Here is a 27,214-nt window from a genome sequence, read left to right on the forward strand (position 1 = left end):
GTACAAGTTGGTTTATTTGAGACGTGGAATAAAAGCCACTGTTGGCTGGCTGCTGTCTGGTTGATCGCTGCGAGTTGTCTTCATCTCAACCAAATTGCGTCTCAAAGCGCTGCTGCGGGCTACCTCCTTTTCCTCCTCTACCTGTACTGCCACTGCCTCGATCGCGGAACAGGCATTTTTTTTATTTCATTCACTGCTTTTCTCGCATTGGCTAACTGAGATCGCCTATTTTATTCACACACTATTTTATTCTTCGAGATTTTCTCATTTTGTCTCTCTTTACGTTGACTCTTCGCGGGAGATATTTTCAAACGGCACGTGAGGCATTTTAACCAATCAGGTTGCCGGAAAGGGCCTTTAAATGCCAGTAACCAATCGGATGTCAGGAAATTACTGCTATTTTAGCACGAAGCCCTACGTCTACAAAGGATATAGCCATGTATGGACTAGCTAACGATATGCCCCGGAAAACAAGCTTTTGAATGATATATGATTCAACATGGAAAGTTTTAAAAATAGCGGTTGAAGTTCTACATTAAACATGCTATCAAGAACGACATTTACGGTAGGTGTTGACGGAGTTATTTATATACATTATTGCCGATGTATTTGTACATTTTATGAAAGTATGGAAGTTATAGTAGCAAAACATCCCAAAATATGAAAATTGACAGATGGAAGCAAAATCAAAATTTTTGTCTGTGGTGCCTGGCCTTAATTAAAACTATTTTCAATGTGTTTCAAGTCTGGAGATTGAGATGGCCGTCTACTTGTGGCCAAGTTTCAGCCTCCTGGCAGAGGCAACCATGTTTTTGGCTAAAATGTCCAGGTACTGGGTAAAGTTTATGACGCAGTTGGCCTTAACAATGACCCCAGGACAGTGGAAGCAAAAATGCCCCATAAAATCAAAGATCCACCACTTTATTTTGCAGTAGGTATGGGGTTCTTTTCTGTTCATGCATTCTCATTTCGGCGCCAAACCCTCCACTGGTGTGCATGGCCAAAGAGCTCTATTTTCATGTCGCCCAACAAATGTAAATGCCTGGAGTTTGCTAAACGGCATTGGCACTTGGATTGGAACCCGTGTTTTGGTCAGATGCCATGAAAATGGAGCACTTTGGCCACGCACACCATTGGTGAGTTTGGCGTAGAAATTAGAATGCATAAGCAGAAAAGAACTCCATACCTAAATATCAATTAATATTTATTTTATACAGTCATTTTTGCTCATCTTTATCAAGGGTGTCAATAAATTCGAACCCCATTGTACATACAAGCCCATGCTATGATAAATTATACTATAATACAAAAAAATGGAACAATTATGATAATTTAAGATTACAAGGAGTACTGCAAATGCAAGTGAAAATAAGACAATGAATTGTCAAGTAATTACATTTTTGTTTAAATAGACATTCTTTATAGAAACAAATGACAGGTTATGTGAATATTTCCACAAAGGGAAAGTCAAACATTTTCAGGTAAGAAACATAGTTACCTTAACCTAAAAACTATCAATCAAGAGGAGAACATATTTTTTCAGTTTTACCTATCGATAAATAATGTGTAATAAATGTGTATTAACCAAAGGTAATGCATTAATTACACAAATGTACAAATTCATAAAATCTATTTCTGTACAAGAAAGGGAATATAAATCTTACAAAATACTCATATATATTACTATCAAATAACATTATCCAACAATAGTTATCCAACTTATTCAACAGTTTCTATGCAGACTCACTACTTAAACTTTTTATTTATTAACATATAATCTACAATATACTATTTTTACTTAAAGTCGTCAAGTTGAGTGTGTACTGTATAGAGTCTTGTCTCTTATATCTGAGAGACTTCCATGCTACTGTGCCTCCACCTCTTTAGGATTGCAGGATGGGGTTGGGTCCCCAGAGGGTGGGGCACTGGTGGGTGTGGTCTTTCGAGGAGTGGAAGGTATGCCAGGAGATGTGGTGGAGGTGGGCACCAGAGGGGGTGGGGCACTGAGAGTGGCAGTGGGAGGAGTCCTGTTCAGATGGCCACTGTGTGGAGCTGAGGGGCTGAGCCTGGGGTACATCACCCCACCCAGGGAGGACGTAAAGGTGGGTGTGTGGGCTAGGTGGCCCTCCATGGGAGAGCCCTGGAGCTGGTGCAGCCTGGCCCTCTCCTCTGCCTGCCGGTGACTGTCCTGTTGGTGCTGCTGCGGCTGTGGGTGGGGGTGTTGCTCCCGCTGTCTGTGGCCTCTCTCAGGGTCATAGGTCGTATGTACCTGCTGGCTCTGCAGGTACAGCCCTCTGTAGGGGTCTCGTAGTGGATCCCAGGCGCCCGAGAGGTGAAGGGGCACACGGTGGTCTCGACCTGTGGCTAGTGGACTCACCCCCATGAAGGGCTGGACACGGGCTCGCTCCATTGCACTGAGGCTGCTCACTGGGTGCATGGGGCTCATGGAGAGGGGTAGAGAGTGAGGTAGATGGCTGCTCTGAAGCATGCCTGCGGTGGGGAAGTGGCTGCGCCTTGATGAGGGGTGTGGAGCCTGAGAGTGGCCTGGTGGGAGTAAGAGGGTAATTTCCGGTGGCCCAGCCATAACCTCGGGCTCATCTCTGTGCTCCTGCTTTATGTTTAAAGGTCCCTTCAGGGTTTGTGTGCTCTCGCTGGATTGGTGATTCTTCACTGTGTTATAAGGGTTTGAGGATCCCTTATCCTGCACCTCCAGCGCTGGAGAGGAGCTTTGCTTCACCTGGACTCTCCCCAGCGAGGTGCCGTCCCTCTCAGCCTGATGACCCTGATCTGGGCTACTCCTCTTCCTTTCTGGGCTGCTGCTGCCAATCAGATTACTAATCTGAAAGCCTGAGGATGTGTGGGTGGATTGATGGCTTCTTTCCAGAGAATTTCTATGGAGAGGACAGAGGTGGGGAGGTTAACAGCTCGGAAATATTATGATATCTAGCCTCTATGTGGTTAGAAAAATAGGCAATTCTTTGAATATTAGATGTTGTTTCAAAATATAAAATCACAACTTTTGGAGGCCTTTCAGGATGGGAAATGCCATCTCTGCACTAGGGCTGTCACTGACCCGTCTCTCTCTGACTCCTCCTTGGTAGCAGAGTGATCCCTTTTCTTAGCTTCCCTTTCCCTTTCCCTCTCACTGCTCTGGACTGTGGGCTTGCGGGCCACATCAGCAGGCCTGGACTGTGCTGGAGGCGTGGGGAAGGAGGGGGGCATTCGTTGCAGGCGGTTCCAGGCTTCCTGAGGGTGGCTGACAAAACCTGGCAACCCATGGCTCTGCCTGTCACCAAACGGGCTGCCTGGGCCTAAAAGATGAAGGATTTATGTAATTTCAATAAAATCAATCAGTTCACCAATTGAGTTGAAACAGTAGGTTGCATTATGTTGAGGTCAACTATTTGAGAGCGAAAACCTACCAAGAGATGGGGTACCCAGGCCGCCAAATGCATTAGTTGCCAGTTGTCCAAGGTTTCCATAGTGACTGGCTCGACCAAATGGATCTGAGGAGCATCACAAGAGGAGCACCTCTTAATGGCTGTTGTCTTAATGGCTGTTGTCTTGTACTTCAAACATCATTATTTTGACGTTGCACCAGCAGCCTATGGCTCTTACCAGTAAGGTGGCTAGCAGGTAGATAGTGGCTGTGATGCGTGGGGGCACTGAATGGTGATGCAGACAAATGACCTGTAGAGGGAGAAGGTAGAGTAAGTAGTGAGCAAATCAACCACACTAACATGGGCATACAGGGACATAAAGGAGCTAAGGAACCAATAAAAGCCATTGTTACCATGACCGTAACAATATCATCATCACTGTACAATATCACCATAATTGTACAATATAATAACCGTACAATATCACCATAACCGTACAATAGCATCATAACCGTACAATATCATCATAACCGTACAATATCACCATAACCATACAATAGCATCATAACCGTACAATATCACCATAACCGTACAATATCACCATAACCGTACAATAGCATCATAACCGTACAATATCACCATAACCGTACAATATCACCATAACCGTACAATATCACCATAATTGTACAATATAATAACCGTACAATATCATCATAACCGTACAATAGCATCATAACCGTACAATATCACCATAACCGTACAATAGCATCATAACCGTACAATATCATCATAACCGTACAATATCACCATAACCGTACAATAGCATCATAACCGTACAATATCATCATAACCGTACAATATCACCATAACCGTACAATAGCATCATAACCGTACAATATCACCATAACCGTACAATATCACCATAACCGTACAATATCACCATAATTGTACAATATAATAACCGTACAATATCATCATAACCGTACAATATCACCATAACCGTACAATAGCATCATAACCGTACAATATCATCATAACCGTACAATATCACCATAACCGTACAATAGCATCATAACCGTACAATATCACCATAACCGTACAATATCACCATAATTGTACAATATAATAACCGTACAATATCACCATAACCGTACAATATCATCATAACCGTACAATATCACCATAACCGTACAATATCACCATAACCGTACAATAGCATCATAACCGTACAATATCACCATAACCGTACATAGCATCATAACCGTACAATATCACCATAACCGTACAATATCACCATAACCGTACAATATCACCATAACCGTACAATATCACCATAACCGTACAATATCACCATAACCGTACAATATCACCATAACCGCACGTACATCCTCATTTAACATCCACAGTAATGAATAGGACATGGAGTGGGCTGGCTACCTGAGGAGGACAGGAAAGGTCGGGCCAGGTCATGGCCATAGGATAGTCCAGGAGGAAGACCTGGTGCGGCTGGCCGACTAAACAGGTCCAGCTTCACCCTGCTCATATTCAGCTGATGTGAATCAAAGTGCATGTTCTGTTAAAGATAGATAGATAAAGTGGGGAGGAGAGTGATGGACAGAGAGAGGGATTAAAAGCTTAATAGAGATTGAGAGGTGAAGGGGTTGCTGAGACGGGGGGACACAGAAAGCATTACTTCACTGATTACCGGTTTTGGAAATTAATTAATGCATTTTGTAAATTAATGAATGTATCTTGTGCACCTTCATTCTCTGCTGGTGGTGATGAATCTGCCATGCGATCTGGCCATGCATTAGACACCATTTGCCAGCCTTCTGCAAGAATAGAAGGACAATCATTTGATTAGTCTTAAACCCAAGGGCTAGAATTCTGTCGACAAGCTTACAGAATGACGGTGAATGGCATATTCTTACCCTAGCTGATGATCTGAATGGATCAGTTATCTGTGAACAGAGGGAGAACAGAGGAGGGTTAATATCTGAACCTTTACCACTGTGTTTTATTCATAACTTAATGGATAGAGAAGAGGCCTACCCGTGGGTCCTTTGGTAGTAGATTGTGAGGGACTTCTGGCCGTGTCACTACATCCATAGACTAGGGAGGGATGGTAAGTCACATGATTAGATTGACAATTATGTGTGTGGGGTGGTTAACACAAGGTCATAAAGGAGACAGACAGTCAGACAGACACACAGACAGAGGAAGTGATGTGGTATGGACCTTAGGCTGGAAGGCTCCTTGCAGAGAGCTGAAAGGTCCTGGGGGTCCTGAGTGGGGGTGCAGGGCTGGCATGCCTGGCATCGCTGGGGGGTAGGAGGGGTAGAACTGGGCAAGACCACACACAGGTTAAGATGAGAATGAATGAAGTGGAACACCAGGGGAAACAAAAGATTAAACAAGCACTTCGTACGCCCAGAGTAGATCTGTGAGTAAATGGCATATAACTTCATTTCTTTGAGAACCATAATATGATACAGAATAATGCCTTTGATGGTAATCCAAAGGAACATATTGCCATCTTTCTGGAAACAGTACTTTAACTTACATGTTGATGTCTTAGGTAAGGGTTTTCCAGTTTTGCTGAGTACTTTTCCAACTGAAAGACAATTTTGTGAGAACACGTCAGTAATATGACCAATATTAGACAATAATATAAGCATACACAAAGAAGAAACAAATGTAAAAATGCTACAAATGATTATAAAAAATAAAAAAAATTAACCATGACCGTCCTGTTCTACAGCTCACATTACACAAAGTGCCAGGAAGCAATGCATGCCAACGACTATGCACAGCATGGTGCATTCATCTCAGCTCATTGACTGTTTAACAGATGCATGTACACACTTCAGATGGCTATGTTCAGAGTTTCCATATCTCAGCTGCTTAAGCCTTAACTGAAGCCCTGCCAATGCCGGCACAAGCATCCATGAGCAAGTACCCACGATCAAAAGCACTCTAATGACCTCATTCCTTCTGCTGCGGCACAGTCATTTGTCCTGACAGCAGGGCTTTGGTGTGTCAAAACAGCCATGAGATCCATTTACACTGCCTTTACCAACTGCCAGTGGAACAGCCAACCATTTCAGGGATCATACATCTTTTTTTTTTCTATGCTGAAATATTTCAAAATGTTCCCTGGTGGGTGTAAAAAAGTTTAAAACGGCTGAAAGCAAAAATGTATCTCTTGGGGACGGTATCTGATATTTCTGTTTGATATTTGAGATGTGAAACTAACACACACACAGGGTTTTCCCCAGAGTACAGGAGGCAGATGCTGAGCCTGAGGCTACACTATTAAGAAGGTGAGTTTGGAAAACAGCAAAAACAAAGCACTCTGTAAACTCTGGTTTCTGGGTGACCTAAAATGTTCTTTACAATGAATGTGGGATTTGATAATAACATTAACTCATATGAAGCGGTTTGTAGTGGCCATGTGCTGGACTTACATTTAGGGCAGCTGTGCGACCCATATTTGGGGGTGTAGAGACGATGCCTGGTGGAGGAGGCAACCCGTTGGGGTAGGGTGAGAAGGTGAGCTGGTGTTGATGCTGATGTTGGTGCTGGTGTGTGTGCTGGTGGAACTCTGCCCTCAGTAGAGGTGGCTCAGAGCCTGCCCCTCTAACTGCAGTCTGTGCCAGGAAACGGTTGTTGAGTTCCTGGCGAAGCAGGTCGTGCTCTGTTGTGGGGGGAGAGATGCGAGGTTAAAGGTCATACTCTATGATGACTACCGCTCTTTTCTCACCCTCTACACCTGTTGTACATTAAATCTAATTTACTGTTCATGCCTCTTACCTGAGCAGTCTGCTCGAGTGGACCGTCCTACAATACTGCTGGTTGCTAATCCCGAAGGACTAGTGAACATGGTAGGGCGGCGATGCCCGTGACCTGGCAGGAAGAAGTGGGGTGCGGATAGCTCTGAGACGGACAGGGGGAGGGCCGGCAAGGGAGAAGAATGGCGCCCGAAGTGGGGGGATGGGGGGAGGGTTCGCTTGTGGGACCCCTCTATGCTGCTGTGGAGAGGAGAAAGGAATAGTTGTAAATAAATATCAACCTCCTCTAGGATATAGTATTATTAAATGGTTTGAACAAGTTCGGTCAATGCCTTGTCCTACCTGTTGTGGAGACCAATGTACAGGGGATGGCCCTGGTGATGTGACAATGGTTCTCTCTTGACCTGGGATAGGCCTGGCCCTGGCAGAGTTGGCATGGTCGGGTTGTGAGGTGACGTCCTCTCCTTCTTTACACACACAGCAGGAGGTGGGGTGGTGGTGAGAGGGGCTGCAGGGACAGGGCTGGCAGCGGGCAGAGCGCCAGGGGCGGAGCTGGCAGCGGGCAGATCGAGGGGCGTGTCGCTGCTCTGCTCTTGGCTGCGTTGTAGACCTGACACTCTGGCAAAGCTGCACACCTTCGCTTCATCCGTCTGATCAACACCTATGTATATTATCAACCAGAGAACATAGGCTACCAACCACAGTTTGACAGAACTTAGTCATTTAATGTTCTTTCCCACTTCAGATAAATACTGACATTGATGTGTCCATACTTAGCTGAAACAACCTTCAGTCAGAGTGGTGAATAGCTTCTAATCTCTGCTGTACTAGGCCTACATCTAGAAACAACAATGAGGCAACAACGAGCAGCTTCGTATCAGCCAGTGTGTCTTGGAAAAATTAGCATGTTCATACTACAAAGTGCTTAGTCGCACCAATAGATCTTCCATTCACTGCCAGAAAATGATAATTAAATTCAACAAACGGCATATTTTCCCAGCCCCAAACACAACCTTAGTCTCTATTCCCTGCAGTCTTTGAGCTCTGACAAGAGCGGAGGGCCCTGGGGAGAGACTAGTGGTGTGTTTACCATTATTTGTAATCATAACGTTCAATAGGCTGAACTCCAGACGGCTTATTGGGAGACTGAAGAGACCTCCAAAGCAAACAACAAATGCCCTCTCTAAAGCCCACCACAAGCAGCTTGGAGGTAGTGAGAGTTAAATGGGGAGCTCCTAATCGCGTTCACACAAGACATATTAAACCCCTGGCTCAGCTCTAAAAGGTTCTCACCGCCAGCCAGCCAGTGGGATTAGAGCAGGCTTTATGCTGCCTGGCCCTGGATGTGCGTCTCCACTTGGCTTTTACGGGCCAAATGAGTTTTAGTTTGAGAAATCGTGGGTTTTGAAGGGAACACAATCTATCAAGCTGCCTCTATACGGCCAAACACCTCAGTCGGGTAAAGATTGCTGAATGGGAACAATACCATTCAGTGATGTTGCTTTCAGCACCATTCTTTTGGGTGAAAATTGCATTTCATTGTTGAATTTCAGCACAGGAGGCTGCAGAGGGGAGAACGGCTCATAATAATGGCCGGAACGGAGAAAATGGAATGGCATCAAACACCTGGAAACCATGTGTTTGATTTATTTGATACCATTCCACTAATTCCAGTCATTACCACATCCCGTTCTCCCCAATTAAGGTGCCACCAACCTCTTGTGAATTTCAGCTATAGTTAGATCACAATATGGAGTTGATGGCGATGGTAAGGATGATAATAGGGAACATTGCAGTAGATTACAAAAATGCTTTAGCCAATAGTCTCATTGAGCATGAAGTGTGACTAACCCGCTCCTAGCCTCAACAAAGCATCTAAGCCACTGGGAGTAGAGGTTCAATCCAATTCATAGCTAAAATGTTTTGTAGAAAACATTTATCAGCTCTTTCAAATCACTCAACTCAATTGCACAAATATATCTGACAAAACATTGCATCATTATTCGGTTTCACTTTAAATATAATAAATCCCTCTAGCACAGAGACGTTCCACAGGGTGGAAACATTCGATGTCATACCCACATTGTGTAATTAAGAGCAAGTGTGTGAGGATCCTAAAATGACAAAGGCCATAACACTTTGCCAACAACTTGACCACTGTGTGGCTTGAAAGAGGATGTTTTCCTTATTTGAGTGAACAGAAATGGAATGCCATAAAAAGCATGTCAAAATCATGTCACTAAGTGAGAGACATATCTATTCTGTAAATAACAACAGCTAAACGAGGACAGAGAGTCAAAAGCATACATGCTAAATACCCCAAAACCCAGAGGAAATATTCTTACCAGTAGTTTTCCTTAGTGTGAAGAGTTTATCAGACACAATCCCTGAAACCTGAGTTAAAATGAGAAAAGAAAGAAAATAACAAATATGTTAGCCTAGCTAGAGGCTAAATTAGGATTTTGTAGGTGACGGTAGTGGAACTGTCCAGAAAAGTGGTTGCTTTTCCATCTTTATCAGCACTCTATCAACAGGACTGTTCTGTATACTGGTTCTTGTTCCACTCCCAGACTCGATGTGCGCTTTGTCACTCAAGTGGGTGTGTTCAAGTTCCCAATGAATGTAAATGAGATCAGAGGGACAAAAGGTGAGACATAAATCTTGGTGAACCCAGTCCAATGACATGAGGGAAAGTTTCGAAATGAAACTGAATGAGATTCAATCTAAACCATTCTTAAATAATTGAATGTAGTACGTGACAGCTCAATGCAAGTATATTTTTGACAGGATAATAAAAAGCATCTCAACATAGATTACATATTAAGAGGTAATTCATGTAATCAGTCATATCTTCCCTGTAAGAGCACTCACTAGAAATATACATAAATGCCCATGACATTTACCTTGTGAAAAACTAATTAGAAAATGGATGAGACAAATTAAGTTAGTGAGTATCTTATTACAATCAATAAATTACATTACCAACAGTATGTTTCTGATTAAATTGCTGAATATTGGCCAGATTCTTATAACAGGCAGCAAAGGACACACACACATACATACGCGCACAAGCACACACAAACTAGACTAATCAGCCATTTTCATTTAAATAATATATGTGGTGAGATTGATGTTCTGTGTATTTCGCATCTTTAAACTTTATGTTCTTTGTAAAGTCATACGGACGCTGTGAAACCACCTGATTATAAACTAATGGCATCAAATAAAGACAAATCAAACCGAGCAGACTCAATTGCTACATCAAATTGTTGATTTACTGGGTCTGAACTCAGCTGAAATTCAGCTGTGGTAAACCGTTCCTTTGGTGTTGCAAATGTAAGGACCTTATTTACAGATATTCCTGGAATCCTTCAGTCGATTAACAACCTAGAAAAATGCCACAATACTGTAATCTGGTTCATATGACCTCTATCATGAGTTCAATTTCAGTTTTGGAGCCTCCAGATTTAATTTGAGGTTGCTGACAAAGTAAATAGATCATATGGAGGAAATAACAGAGACTAGTTGTTATTATCAGAACATCTTGACTTTCGTAAAAAGGCCTAATGATATTCACAGTGTTAATCTGTAATCTGTAATCAAGTTAACTTCCGCAAATTCCTTAGATCAAATCCAATAATGAAATCAACGAGTGCTGGTATTATTAACATGTATATATATTTATAACAAGTTTAAATTAGTATAATGTCCTCGGACACACAGACTGAACCTAACACTCACAAACCAGTAACAAAACACAAGACTAAAGAGATCACACACACTGTTTACGCTGCCCTGATGTAAATAAAAAGGTCAGCCAAAAGACCTGACTCCCATCACAACCCTGTCTGGCATTTGGAGGACCCCCTTCCTCTCAGTACAATAAAGCCTGGCCAGCTGACAGCGCAGATGGGAATACAGTGTAACCGGTGTGAAATGGCTAGCTAGTAAGCGGTGCGCGCTAGTAGCGTTTCAATCGGGGACGTCGCTCGCTTTGAGACCTTGAAGTAGCTGTATCCATTGCTCTGCAAGGGACGCGGCTTTTGTGGAGCGATAGGTAACGATGCTTCAGGGTGACTGTTGTCGATGTGCAGAGGATTTCTGGTTCAAGCCCAGGTTGGGGTGAGGAAAGGGACAGAAGCTGTTACACATGGCTGAATGACAGAATAGTAGAGCAGTGATACCTTATTATCAGTGATAACAGTTGTGAAAAGTGAGAATGTTTATCTTGCCTTGTCATCGATGTCACTCTCACTGTCACACTGCGAGAGAAAGGATGTAAAACACTGCATTAATTCATGAGAATGTATCAACACCTTCATCAATCACAAACACTCAAACTGGAAGTGAGTTGTTTACATTTCTGCTTTCTGCCTCCACAGTCATATCAATATTACCCACAGGAACAAAAAGTGTTATTATCTGTCTAGAGATTATAAGGAGACCTTGATTCAAGGTCATGACCTGTGTTTTGAGTGACACCTCCGTGTTTACTCCTACTCTATTGGCAGGGAGAGAACAGCAGAGGATACCGCGAGACTAGAGGCAGTAGTCATAAGAGTGACTGATGGGTGTTTACAGTAAGCTTCCACAGCAGTATTTATCTTCATTAACTAAGCTTTCATTACAATATCCTGTTCAATGAAAACAAGATTGTTGATTAAGAAACTTGACTCCAATCATTTAATTTAGTATGTTCAATGAAATCTTGATAAATATATGCTGTATTTACAAATAATGCATAAAGAAACATTGAGATCCATTGAGATCAACTAATAATCCTGGTTAGATTAGGACTAAAAACTGTGATTATGTCTAGTAGTAATATCACAAAAACAGTCTGTTTACAAATCGAGAGAGAGAGAGAGAGGACCTTATTATACATTGTCTGTTACCTCGTTCCTAGTGACAGACATGTGTTTAACTGCTGTGTGAACTGATCTGTCTGCTCTAAGGGATTCATCATGCCAGACGACACAGCAGCACAACTGTGAGCTACTATATCAGCCAGTCAATTTATACTGAAACCACTGATAACACATGTCTCTCTGCCTCACTCCCCTAATGACTCAAGTCCTGCTCACTGTCAACATGTCAAGGTTACTCAGATCCACAAATCACTAATCCATGTTGACATGACACCTGTTTAGCTACATTACTAAATATCAGCCTGTTAGCTTTTGAGAACATTTTGTCACAGACTGTTCTTGTAATCACTGACCTGGTTTTGCCCTCATACTCTGAGAATGACTATAGGCAGATCCTGGACATTAATTCTGTCAGAAAGAATTGAAGTCACTCACCGAATATCCCCGACCAGAGAATGAACTCTGTGGAAAGGAAGGATAATGTTAATGAGCAAGGGCTTATGATAGGTTCTGACAAATGTCCTCTGTAATCACTCAATAGGATGTTGTTGCACACAAACATGTCTTTATCCAGACAACACTGCTCATACCTCTCTATTGTGTCCTTTGGAGTTGCTTCTCTGATGCGTGCCCTGTGTTTTGGTGACTTCAGCTCTGTCTTGCCTTCCTAGAAGCCCCTTCACCTGAGGGACATGATAGACTAATTATCTTCCGTTCTTTGAGTCCAGGGTTTTCTACATTACATTGAATTGGTAGACAGTGAATTTATCAGCCCAGAAGAGAATCTGGACCACCAGAGGGCACTATCGTATTACAGACATCAGTGAGTGATTACACGTCAGTGAGGACATCCATTTCAATGACACATAACCTGATTTAAAACAAGCAGAGTTGATGCCCAGACTCATTGACTGCCCGTGATGGGCAATTAGCACTAGGCCATGCTCTGGCCCATCTGAAAGCCGGCGGCAACATGAGTGCAGGTACACAGCGCATGCATAAATGGGCGCACGCACACATAAACACATGCATACACACACGGATAAACGCACACGCACACACGTACGCACACACACACACGTACGGACACACACACATGCACACACACACACACACACACACACACCATTGTGTTGCAATGGAAACCTTAAATGACAGATCCATGCAGCATAATGCATATTCAAATATTGATTCAGGAAAGAACAAATTGTTTCTGGATAAAACAAGAGAGAAATGATATTGAATGAAAGCTTAGCCCGTAGAGATGATGACACAGGAACAGTATAATAATGTGGTTTGATGGTTTAAAGCAGGGCTGCCCAACCCTCTTCCTGGAGATCTACTGTCCTGTAGGTTTTCAGTCCAACCCTAATTTAGCATATCTGATTCAGCTAGTTAAGGTATTGTTGAGCAGCTAATAAGTAGAACCAGGTGTGTTAAATTAGGGTTGGACTGAAAACCCACAGGACGGTAGATCTCCAGGAAGAGGGTTGGGCAGCCCTGGTTTAAAGCTACTGTCCCATAGCATTCAGCCCGTTCCTGTAGTGTTCTGTTGGCTGCTACACTTCCCTGCTTTGACAGTCCAGCCCAGGACACTGTCTAGTTCTGTGTGTGGGTGTTCGTGTGAAACCGATTTATTTAAATAGCATAGATGGTGTTTCACAGTGGCTGTGAACATGTCAAACTAGCATCCTCCAGCAAAAGTCATTACTTGACACAGCCAGTGTGCTCTTTGAAACAAACATGATCATAGCTCTCTCCTCTATTGCATAGGAGGCTACTATCCAACATACTGTTTTGCATACTGTTCAGTAGAGGAAACATCCACAAGCCAGGGGCCATCTAGGCAATACCTTACAGGGCGATACCTTACAACAAGTAGTATCTGGTCTACACACACAGATAAGGGTAGGGGAATTGGCTAGGCCAGAGACTGATATGTAAGCGAGCCTAAGTGTGTGTGTACCTGGTGTGCTCTCTGTTACAAACACAGACACATCCTGGGCTGAGGAGGAAGCTCTTCACAAAGCACCTTATCTCATCATAGCTCTTTATTGGCCCTCGTTTCCTGTGTGGCTCCCTCCTGACTTCCTGCACAACAGACAGGCTTGTGCGAGGCAATTACTAGACCAAGATGGGAAGCTTTGGGAATAACTGACTGGCTGGTGCCAACAATGAACACCTAATGATGGAGACAGTTTGTTTACAACTGATAGAAACAGGATCACCATTAGAAAAATAGAATTGTGGGATTGAAAATGGATGACTTGAAACAGAAAGAAAGAACTCTAAATAAACAAGCCTAGACTCTAAGCTACACAAACAACCAAAAATAATACCTCAACTGTAAGACCTCATCACTTCACTGGGCAAAACCCCTACACATGTGGACACACACATTACCAGGTAGACAGGTTTTGGTTTGTAGGAGAGCATATTCATTTGAAATATAATGAAGGTTAATACCACAGATCCATAGGCTACCTGCTTGTTCTTCTTTGAGTTGTTTTTCACCTTCCCCCGCTCCTTCTCTCCATCCTGCTCATGTTCAAAGTCAGCTCCATTGTCAGTGAATACATTCACAGGGATCTCAGCCCTTTCAGAAGCCTTTCGTTTCTTCAGCATCTGACTCTCCCACTTCTCCTTACCCTCCTGCAACCTCAGGCTCTTTGAGGTCTTCCTCAGAGCCACCTATGAGATAACAAACACAAAAGAGGCTTAATATCTACAGCACAGAAAGAAAGAGATGTTGGTGTGGATGATGATAATGCTTAGACTGAGTCAATATGACAAGGCGGCAGGGGAATCCTTGCTAAAACCTCTAAAAATTAAATAAAAACCAATCTTAAAGACAAAGAGAAATTAAATAAAACCATACTCATGATGCTTCTGGGCATGGCTCTGTGTATTGAGGTCATATCCAACCTGGTCTCAGAGCATTTCGTATTATGTTGTACTTAAATCCGAGACACTCCATTTAGTATTATATGTTAAGTTTTGTATGGAATGTATTAATTTGTGGATTTCCATCACCCATTTCGTATGACATGTTAAGAATTACAATATGTATTATACATTACGATTCGCAAAACATACAATATGTTACGCATTTGCAAATCATACTATATGTTACGAATTTGCGAAACGTATGATATGTTTGCGAATTCTAGCTACAGTAGGTGGCTAGGTGGCTAATGTTAGCTAGCTGGCTAATGTTACCTAGGCTAGGGGTTAGGGTTAAGTTTAGGAGTTAGGTTAAAGGGTTAAGGTTAGGATAAGGGTTAGCTAAAAGGGTTTAATGTTTGGGGAAGGGTTAGCTAACATGCTAAGTAGTTGCAAAGTAGCTCAAAAGTAGTAGGTAGTTGAAAAGGTAGCTAAAATTATAAAGTTGTCGATGATAAAATTCAAACTCGCAACCTTTAGGTTGCTAGACATACGTGTTATACGCCCACCCCTCCACCCCGACTAACCATCCTATTTTCATTTTTGCTTTAAGTAACCATCTGTCTTATGTAACCATACCAAATGTAACATATCCTACTAATTTGAGTGTCCCAGATTTATGTTTACTATGTTATGTCTACTATGTTATGTCTAGTATATGAGAGCAGGCTTTCATATCCTATGAGGCAGGCCTGTGAGACTAGAATGTGGGCGGCCAGGTGCTGCCCATTGTCAGGCTGTGGATGTGGGGTTTGGCAATCTGAGCTAAATGCCCCGTGCCCGGAATAACACCAGTGACCTGTGGGGGGTTTACCACTGGTGTTGATACACATGCCATCAAGCACAGTGGAGGCAAGCAATAAACACGAACAAAAATCAGTTACAGGCAACCTAAGACACAGATGTCTATTACTCTGTATACATCAATGATGTCGCTCTTGCTGCGGGTGATTCTCTGATCCACCTCTACGCAGACGACACCATTCTGTATACATCTGGCCCTTCTTTGGACACTGTGTTAACTAACCTCCAAACGAGCTTCAACACAATACAACACTCCTTCCGTGGCCTCCAACTGCTTTTAAATGCTAGTAAAACTAAATGCATGCTCTTCAACCAATCTCTGCCCGCACCTGCCCGCCCGTCCAGCATCACTACTCTGGACGGTTCTGACTTAGAATATGTGGATAACTACAAATACCTAGGTGTCTGGTTAGACTGTAAACTCTCCTTCCAGACTCACATTAAGCATCTCCAATCCAAAATTAAATCTAGAATCGGCTTTCTATTTCACAACAAAGCATCCTTCACTCATGCTGCCAAACATACCCTCGTAAAACTGACTATCCTACCGATCCTTGATTTCTGCGATGTCATTTACAAAATAGCCTCCAACACTCTACTCAGCAAATTGGATGCAGTCTATCACAGTGCCATCCGTTTTGTCACCAAAGCCCCATATACTACCCACCACTGCGACCTGTATGCTCTCGTTGGCTAGCCCTCGCTTCATATTCGTCACCAAACCCACTGGCTCCAGGTCATCTATAAGTCTTTGCTAGGTAAAGCCCCGCCTTATCTCAGCTCACTGGTCACCATAGCAGCACCCACCTGTAGCACGCGCTCCAGCAGGTATATTTCACTGGTCACCCCCAAAGCCAATTCCTCCTTTGGCCACCTTTCCTTCCAGTTCTCTGCTGCAAATGACTGGAACTAATTGCAAAAATCACTGAAGCTGGAGACTCATATCTCCCTCACTAACTTTAAGCACAAGCTGTCAGAGCAGCTCACAGATCACTGCACCTGTACATAGCCCATCCAACTACCTCATCCCCATACTGTTATTTATTTATTTGCTCCTTTGCACCCCAGTATCTCTACTTGCACATTAATCTTCTGCATATCTATCACTCCAGTGTTTAATTGATCCATTTTAATTATTTCGCCACAATGGCCTATTTATTGCCTTACCTACCTTATCTTACCTCATTTGCACCCACTGTATATAGACTTTTTCTATTGTGTTACTGACTGTATGTTTGTTTATTCCATGTGTAACTCTGTGTTGTTGTATGTGTCGAACTGCTTTGCTTTATCTTGGCCAGGTCGCAGTTGTAAATAACAACTTGTTCTCAACTTGCCTACCTGGTTAAATAAAGTTGAAATAAAAAAATAAAAAACTTTGAAAGGAGCGATGCAATAAATTAACCCCTAAAATTAACCCCTATGCTGGTGGCTTTTTAGGTATTATTGTTCAATGGAAACTAACTAATCATCAAGTGTGAACTGTGAGCATTCCCTGCTGAGCGTCCCCCCTGCCTGCAGCTTCAGCTATCCATGAAAACAACTGATCTAATGGTACAAGTGTAAAGCCCTACCTTGAGCTAATCTCCAGAACCATTGCCATAGTGATATTAATATTCATGGTGCTGCTGAAAGACTAGCGGCGTGAGGTAAATTATGTCTTATTCTGTTTCGCCACCTCCCTGGACTGTTACCAAGACTCTGATCAAAACAATCACTGCTAGCTTGACTCTGAATTAGCATCAGGTGTACATATCTGTGGAGAGGCATGGGGAAAGGGGGAGAATGGAGGGAGAGAGAAATATCCAAAACCAAATACCAAACAAGGGGAGGATGAGAGAGTGTGGGTGAAAATAATCTGGGGTAGATACGTTTTGCCAGCTACACTGAATACAATAGGGTGAATCCAGCTAAATCCAGGTTAGGGTTTGCGGTGTGAATGGCTTTGAGAATGAACACTGGATCTAAGTCCCAGGTAAAGCCCAGTGGCTTACAAAGGATTCATTGGATGGAAGGCTCTCATCAAGTTTCACTATCACAGCTGTTCCTCCATCCAGTCACTCTCACCATGCATGAAGCCACCAGTGAATATAGCAGTAACATGCATGTTATAACACAGTCTATCCTCAATTAACAGAATACATGAGAATCAAGCTGTTAACAGCTCATGTTCCACAGCCTCTGCAGTCAGACCTTACATATGAGCTCTCACTAGGCATCTGAACATACCCTGGGCCTGGCCTGCAAATGTTCTACAGCCTCTGCAGTCAGACCTTACATATGAGCTCTCACTAGGCATCTGAACATACCCTGGGCCTGGCCTGCAAATGTTCCACAAAGGACATGAGATACAAGAGGCCAGAGAAACAAGGGGGGATGTTATGCTATTAAAATCCAATTTGTGTCTGCGGGAAGACAGTGCAAAGGGCATACAATCAGCTAATGCCACAATAAGTGCTGCTTCAGCCTCCATTAACTGCTCTGCAAAGGTGCAACACATGCAGGGGTACAACAGACAGTTAATTGTATAAAGCTAATAGCATCGGCTAACATGCCTTTATCAGAGTAATAGATATGTTATAGTGAAATATATTCCTTCCTATGTTCATTTATTAAAGCACTACAGTGTATGAATGTGGACCCAGCAGATCTGATGTTCATGGGCGTTCCTCCATTAGATACAGTACCTGATCGATTCCTAAGCTGTGTGTAAAGCTACAGGTCAACAGATAACACAGGTGCTGCTTAGCTGTTAAACAGCGTAAGTCCTATAGAGGCCTGAGGAGATACAGTCATGGCTGTAGATAATCTGAATTGATATTCATGATTATTTATGTCTTTATCCTCCTGACCACGACAGAGATAATACTGCAAACAGCCTATCCATAGATCAAGCACTCCATCCATTCCCAGCTAGACCGCTTTCTGTCATTCTGAACTGTTCGATCACAAGCAACTATAGGCCACCATCTTCTGGTCCACGATTCACCTTAAATGGGCCTGACTTCTGTAGAGAGGTTGCAGATAGAATAGGTTCATAATGACTGGATTATTTGAATGCTGAAATGGAGTTGGCGTGTCATTTCCCACAATGTGTGTGACACACAAATAAGTGGTAGAGGTAATTAGACACTTAACACTCTATTCCCATGACAGGTTCTGCCTGTCCAACAGCCTGAAGTCACTTCAGGTCCTGCCACTGAATTACGGGAATCGGGCAATCTATTTACCGGTAATGGACTTAAGTCATGAATAAATTCACACTGCCATGGCTCTGCCGTACAAGTCTAAATGTGTACTTTGTCACATAAATGTCAAACATATTTAAAGGACGTATTGGTTGCCAAAAATATAAACATTATGAAATTGTAATAGAACATCAATGTCACTTTTCTTGTCTCAACCTACAGTAATGATAAAGACGAGGGGGCTGAAAATGGATCCAGTTCATTATCACCTAGATTCATTTGTAAACACTAGAGTACATTATGTCCACATAGCACAGTATTTAGACTATCTGGACAGCTGTTGGGTTCCATTCTCGGAGGAAGAAATTCCCCACATACCTGTGTGAAACGATTAGTGATTTCATCGTGGAGCTTCTCTTTCTCTGTGCAGTACAGCACAGCTACAACTCTTCAACCCAGTATAGACCCATTCAAGGACATTCACTGATTTTTATAGACTGATGTTGCCATTCATAACAGTGAGGTACGTTAAATCGGTCAATATCATCTGTCATCAAAATCCTGTCTGACTTACTGTTCATCAACTCAATATGTTATTTGCACTGGCAGCCCAGGAAAATCAGATGGAGACAGTCTGACAAGTGATTATGATCAGAAGCGTGACTAGATGTTCAGCTGACAAAAGCTGATCTAGACAACGACATAACATCAGCAATTCTTGAGAGCCTCATTACACTCACTCTTCAGACAAGATTATTGAGAAAAATGTATTTTCATATCTTACCTCAAAGTACTTATCACATGCTACTGTGGTAGAGGGTAAATCTTGGCAACAACATACACAGAGTGTACAAAACATTAGGAACAGATCTTTCCATGACATACTGTAGATTGACCAGGTGAATCCAGGTGAAACCTTTTGATGTCACAAATCCACTTCAATCAGTGTAGATGAAGGGGAGGAGACAGGTTAAATAAGAATTGTTAAGCCTTGAGACAACTGAGACATGGATTGTGTATGTGTGCCATTCAGAGGGTGAGTGGGCAAGACAAAATATCTAAGTGCCTTTGAATGGGGCATAGTAGTAGGTGCAAGGGGCACTGGTTTGAGTGTGCCAAGAACTGTAACACTGCTGGGTTTTTCCAGTGTGTATTAAGAAGGGTCCATCACCCAAAGGACATCCAGCCAACTTGACACAAATGTGGGATGCATTGGCGTCAACGTTGGCCAACCTTCCTGTAGAACGCTTTTGACACCTTGTAGTCCATGCCCCGACGAACTGAGGCTGTTCTTAGGGCAAAAGGGGTGAAACTCAATATTAGGAAGGTGTTCCTAATGTTTTGTACACTCAGTGTATATTTGGGTAAAAACAACATGTAATAAAACATGACTGTACTATCCTTGACAGCTGTATATAGTAGCTTGATTAATGCCTCTGCTCTCCTCGCCTGCCAGGTACTAAGACAATTAGATTACACACCATCAGTAACTAATCAGGCCTTTTCCTCAGAGAGCCTATTCACAGTGGCCTCCAGACATTATACTGGGATAATCTCCTCAGCTATGGGCATTGTAGTGGAACCCTAACGTAACTACAAAGCAGTAGAGCTCAACATCCAACAGACACAAAGGGGAGGCCAAAAACAGAGGGACAGAGATAGAAAGACAGTGTAAAACAAAAGAGTGTTGTTTGTACTGCCCCTGAATTAGAACTAAACTACATTGGGAACTGTACCATATTCAGCAGATAGCCCTACTTATCAGGGCTAAATAGTATCTATCCACAAAATGGGGCCAACAGTCATTATTTAGCCAGTGGATTGAGGTCATGCAGTAGCAGCACATTCTACATCAGGGCCGGCCCTAGCCTTTTGGGGACCCTAAGTGAGATTTGGTTCGGGTGCCCCCCACCTCGCGGCAAAACATTTTAGTGGCCCCCCTTTTGACAGCGGTGCGAACATTTTTAAGTTAATTTCCTGCAATTCTACACATTTTGCCATGGGGTGGAGAGAAAATGTAAAAATTGTATAACAAATTTCATACAATTCGACTCATTTTGCCATATGGTGGAGACATTTTGCTGTTTTAAAGCTAATTCATGCACTTCTACATATTTTGCCATGGGGCATAGAGAAAATGTTGCAGTTTTTTTTAAAGCATGTTTTCTGCAATTCTACACATTTTGCCATGAGGCGGAGAGAAAATGTAGCAATTTATAACAAACAATTCTACAAAGTTTGCCATGACTTCTACCATGTTAATATAATATCTGAGTGAGAATGACTAACAAAATTAATTGGGTGCCCCTGGGAGGTCAGGGCACGTGCGCTACGGGTTGGTATTCGGCCATGATTACTATAAGTTTAGATAGCTGAATCAAAACATTGGTAGTTGACATGTCTAATTGAGTGACTGTCAGTGACTGACATAACAAAATAAAAACTGCTGATTTCAAAATTGCACTTGGTGTATTCAACTATTCTTAAACTCAACAGTAAGTTGAGACCCCGATTGAGTTCCTATTATTTTATATATAAAAAAGCTATGCCTTGGGCCAGCCCTGTTCTACATATTCACTTTCTAAATAAAACTTGCTGCCTCTCTGTCTGTCAGCACACTGCAACAGACAGACATCATGGTGTTCCATGTCATTTCCAGGCTGTTTAGGGCGACTGGTGGTATATTTACAGCAGAAGCAGACAAGCAGCAGAACAAAGGCTAGGAGAGGGGTTTTATGGCAGGGAGAGTCTGAGTCCGAGTCAGCCTGTTTTCTGTCTTACACACACACACACACACACACGCACACACGCACACATTCACTTTTACAACTGCGGGTTTTCCCATTATGTGGAACTGCAGCAAACAGGGGTAAAACATGAAACGTTCAGCATTAGCTGGCTGAATGAAGTCATTGTGCTACCACCATGCTTAAGAGAGGAGACGGTAATCCTTGGACATAAGAGGCTAGCTGTTGTGGAGACTAGGGGGATGGCAGGCCAGATAACATAGAGGGTATGTCAATGAGTGCACATTCAGGCACACTGAATATGGCCATGGAGAGGTCATTTCACTGTTCCCAGAACTAGAACATAGAACATTGATTCTACTTGAAAAAAGGGATGAAAGCAAAAGCACAGCTTTCCTGAAAGCACAGCTTATTATCAGCTCAAGTGAACACTTTCACATACACAGACAAGTGACACCTACTTGTTTAAAAATCCGTGTAGGTCCCCTGAAAGCAAATCACTTCCTCAATCTTGTCCACACAAGCTTTTAAAGTGCGTTATCCAAACAGACAGACAAACACCACAAAGAGACAAGGAGCTGTGGAGCAGCTTGACTGCCTGAAGAGCTGGCCCAGAGGTCTGGGAGGCTGGCGCACATGAACTATGCAGCAGGGCCCTGGTTGTCATAAAGAAGCACTTACCTATCAATAGCTGTAATATTTCAATTATATGCTTCTTGAGAAAATTAGACCACTGTGCCACTGCCTGTACAAGTTTAGCCGTAATCTTGAATACAGCAAAACAGATAAACATTTGTTTTTATTAACTGAGAGCTATGGGCGTAGAATGCTCTGTGACAGTGTTTCTCACCTGTTGCAGCCTATTAAATTCATCTTTAGCCTTTGACACACTGGTAGTGTTTATCAAACAGCTACTTAGAGGACATCACCTCTGGGGTGTACAGTACAGTACACACCTGACCGGGAGGACGGACTCTGAGAGAACATCAAACAGCTACTTAGAGGACATCACCTCTGGGGTGTACAGTACAGTACACACCTGACCGGGAGGACGGACTCTGAGAGAACATCAAACAGCTACTTAGAGGACATCACCTCTGGGGTGTACAGTACAGTACACACCTGACCGGGAGGACGGACTCTGAGAGAACATCAAACAGCTACTTAGAGGACATCACCTCTGGGGTGTACAGTACAGTACACACCTGACCAGGAGGACGGACTCTGAGAGAACATCAAACATATCATTCAATTTACGCAAATAGGGCATCAAAATGTCAGCTTGGGGCTCTAATGCAGTAGGATATTAAAATATTAACAGTCTGACAGCTCACTCTATAAATGACTAATCCTAGATTTAGTATTAATGAAATTCTATCTGGTGGAATCCTAGAAGCTCAATCATCATAAAAGTGGGAGAGTGAGGAGAGAGTCTCTCTATTAGCAGAGCTAGAGAAGAGAAGCATGCGTTATTAAAGGGAACAGACTGTGTAACAAAGAAACGTTTCACAGTTTAAAGGGTAGAGCTGCTGCAGGCGTCACCCATTCATACATAACGCTAGACTAATGACAAGCCAGACAAGCTGGTTACAGAGCTAATGAAGTCAAACAAACATACAGTGGGCCAGCACATCCAAGAATCCCTCCCTGGTGAGTTACACCGTCTAGGTTACAGCACTCACTCACTGCAACAATCATTATACAATTATGTAAGCCTCCTCTATTACAATCCAGGTCAGGGTCATTTTGAGCTGGAGTCATTATAAGTCTACAGTCATCCTCATCCAGAATGTTGTGGGAATCATGTTGGCAATATGCAACAGCTGTATGCAGCAGCTGTTTCCACAGTGTTCATGTACGGTAAGCTGGTCCATCATGGCTACAGTGACTACACTACAGTGACTATTGAATGTAATAGCAATGGCATCTGTTTTTTCGCAATAACTCTGCCATGGCTCGTTTGCCACCAAAGCCTATGGGGAAATGAATGAGTTTTTTTATAGGTAGATATGTATAGGGATAAGGGGACTAGGCAACAGTGCAAATACTGAAATAAAAGGTCAATAAAGATACAAGGTAAACTCGGTCCGTGCAGCTATTTTGTTCGCTATTTATCAGTCGTAATGCTTGGGGTTAGAAGGTGTTCAAGAGCCTGTTGGTGTCAGACTTGGTGCACCGGTACTTCTTGCTGTGCAGCAGCAGAGAAAATAGTCTATGGCTTGGGTGGTTGGGGTCTTTGATGATTTTCGGGCCTTCTTTTCACACCGCCTGATATAGAGGTCCTGGATGGCAGGGAGCTTGGCCCCAGTAATGTATTGGGCTGTCCACACAACCCTCTGTAGCGCCATGTGATCGAGGGCGGTGCTATTGCCATGCCAAGCAGTGATGCAACCAGTCAATATGCTCTCAATGGTACAGCTGTAGAACCTTTTCAGGATTTTGAGGGCCCATGACAAACTTTTTCAACCTCCTGAGGGGGAATAAGCACCTTCTTCACGACTGTGCGTGTGTGTTTGGACCATTTTAAGTGTTTAGTGATTTGGACACAGAGGAACAAGCACATAGAGCACATAAAGCCTTCAGAATTCATAAAGGTCCTGTTAACTGACTGATATTATCTCATAAAACAAAATGTATAAGATCTAAACTTGTTTTAACCTCAGACCTTATTTCCGGCATCTATACCAAACTCCATTCTTTCTACATTCATTTCCCCTACTGGCACGCTCTATAGTGAAGTCACGTAGCAAAGCAACTCCTTGAGTTTACACCTCTGAGAAGCAAGGGTTGATGGTAATAGATAATGATCATCATCAATGAGAGTTGATTGTATTGTGTTATGTTTTTCGCCCCTGACATTTGGTATAACAATAGGTTTCTCTTTCTAGAATGTGAATGTCATAACAGGATTCAGACGGTATCATAATGATAATGAGTCTTCTGTCTGGTACATATGCACCATTCACTTTGAGTCAGCTCTGGCTTTTTACTGCCAGTTTGTCTTTCACACAGTGTCACTTAACTACCATTTATCATGTTTACTGGTAGTCACCATCTGGCGGAAAGCACTGAGAGAAAAGGTCATTTTCAATCATTCCACACACTTGGTTTGCTTGAACATAGAAGTCTCTGATGCTTTTATTATTGCTTCTTTTGCATCTATTTTCCAAACACATGTCCCTGTGTGTGGACATGCCGTGAGGCAGGAGGAGCACACTAAAACTAAAACCAGCTGATGAACACTGCACCTGGGAGCGTTTAAGAGCAAGAGAGCAGCTTTCTTTATAATGGGTCAAGCGTAGGCCTAGAGTTTTTTGGTTTTCCATTTGTGTACAACCAGCAAATCAGAACATATTCAAAATCGACCAGTTTTTCTCTGGCAAACACCAGCAATTATCATGACATTGACCAAACCAGCCAGTGTGCACCCATAATTATCTGTATTCCAGAAACACATCTGCTGGAATGAAAGTGAGTCTGATTTATAGAAACACATGGACTGAGTGACACCTCATAGCATGATAATGGCTGATGTTGGGATAAATCAACAGAAACCTAACAGCATATTATCAGCTGTCACCCTCACAGCATATTGGCCCTGCAAACCAGTATGTTTACAGCAATATCCTAGGTCCCTAAAACCTTGTTACATAGGCAGGTAGGTCATTACAGTGTAGATAGCCAACACATTGTTACAATGGTTATTATACATGTTTACACAACATTTGCAAATGAACTCACAATGGAGACAACTGGGTAAACTGCACATGACCCTGTCAGAGACCATGAGCCATGAGGCCCACACAGGGTGATTTAAGGGACTTATTTACTTATGAATCATGTCCAAATAAACAAACGTGTGTCAAAATCAAATATATATACACACACACACACACACACACACACAGCCCTACGTTCTTACCTCTAAAGAATCCAGATTGAGAAAGCTGGCTATGGCAAAGCCATCAATAATGTCTTCCTCCTGAGAGACTGACCCCCGTCTCTTTCTCCGAGAGGGACGCGGGGGTCGGACATAATGCAAGTTGGTCATTTTTCCATAATTACACAGGGCCTTATTTCTGAACGGACTTTGCCCCCGGTCGGAGCCAGATGATGGACTCCGGTTTTGATCATTCCTGTCAATCGCATCCCTTCTCCGCACGCGGTCTCGTTGAGATCTGGACCTCCGGCTGCGCTTTATTTCCCCGTCCATTTTATAACTCCGAGACGAGGCGAATACCACAAGACAGTGCGAAATGTGTTCTATGTCCATGGAAAGTAACAGTGCGCAGAAGAGCCCTTGCCTTGTTTTACAAATCAAATAAACAATTCAGACAACGATCAGAGAGTCATCTATCCAACAATAACAAAAACAGACAAGAACATTTTCGAAGGATGGTTTCGATTAGAATGCGAACAGCGGCTGCCCTTCTAATGACATCACCAAGACTCACAATAATATTGACTTGTTCTGCAACTTTGTTACAATTGTTGTCTGGCTGCTACAGAGCGACCTGCCAGACAAAGCTATGACGCTGTATCATGTCCGACTGTTCTTCTACTTCCATCACCGCCCAATCCATGGTCAGTCCACTGCCATAGCCTCCCCCCAAAACGTTTGTGCTTGGCTAGAGGGATCCAGTTTATTCAATTAAAATATAAATAGCCCAAATAACTCCTCTTTTTAATGTTGATTGCCCGATTGTTACTTATGGGCTTTGAAATGCAAACGAGATCCCACATTAATAATCCACACAACGCAATCAATTCAGTGATGTGTATAATTGACCATCCATTGACAGATAAAACCATCCATGCGCAGGCTATTTGTTTAAAGCTTGTCAATCTTCACGCCAAAGTGACCAAACCTCAGCCAGAAAACGATTCGCCTTTATCCTGGTTCGGTCTTTATAATACGTCCAGCCTCGAATTCTTCTTTCAGTGGTTCCTTAGTTGATATGATTGGTTCCTTGGTTCGAATGTCCCGTTGAGCTTGAGTAAATCGTTGAGTAAATGGTGTTAAAGAGACACGTTAGATTTAAAGCCCACTCCCCACTTCGCCCTACATTGCATTTTCGTTTGTAGTCTAGAGTAAATCCCAATAGCCTGAACAACTGACGTATTTCCGCCACCTCTTCACGGAAGTGTCTGAAATGATCATCGACTTGACACTGACGGGAGGAGGTGAATAATGGAACTCTACTTCGACCCTATTAACTGCTTAAAAAAGTTCGTTCTGTTCTTGATACAGTATTACATAGAAGTTATTATGACTACCAGGTTATTACAACTGAGTATAGCCTATGCTGAGAATAGCATACAGATTCATTCTTGGAAAAATTAGTTCGTGGTGGTGAAATAAAGGGTTTTGAGGAAATTTGAATCATATATTTCATAATTCGTCATGAATAAATGCAAACAAAACTGGTTTTCTATATGCATTATTGATGTTGCATAATAGCCTACTGCTAATGGGAAAAATGGAGCCTAAGG

At 42.7% G+C, this 27,214-nt stretch overlaps 1 protein-coding gene across 1 annotated transcript; it reads right to left on the minus strand.

Annotated features, from left to right (window-relative positions):
* Positions 1 to 1,314: 1,314 nt before the first annotated feature.
* Positions 1,315 to 26,839, minus strand: LOC106568202 (fibrosin-1-like protein). Its single transcript, XM_014138332.3, has 19 exons — positions 25,644 to 26,839; positions 14,524 to 14,730; positions 12,630 to 12,722; positions 12,475 to 12,501; positions 11,404 to 11,433; positions 9,517 to 9,565; positions 7,514 to 7,832; positions 7,194 to 7,411; positions 6,848 to 7,077; positions 5,944 to 5,994; positions 5,619 to 5,723; positions 5,433 to 5,492; positions 5,312 to 5,341; positions 5,141 to 5,212; positions 4,818 to 4,953; positions 3,619 to 3,690; positions 3,423 to 3,506; positions 3,074 to 3,311; positions 1,315 to 2,891 (listed from the first exon to the last, which is right to left on the minus strand). The coding sequence occupies exons 1-19, from the start codon at positions 25,992 to 25,994 to the stop codon at positions 1,865 to 1,867; spliced, it is 3,399 nt and encodes a 1,132-aa protein (XP_013993807.2). The 5' UTR covers positions 25,995 to 26,839; the 3' UTR covers positions 1,315 to 1,864.
* Positions 26,840 to 27,214: the final 375 nt, after the last annotated feature.

This window comes from Salmo salar, chromosome 13 (assembly GCF_965601325.2).
Source record: "Salmo salar chromosome 13, fSalSal1, whole genome shotgun sequence".
NCBI classification, from domain to species: domain Eukaryota; kingdom Metazoa; phylum Chordata; class Actinopteri; order Salmoniformes; family Salmonidae; genus Salmo; species Salmo salar.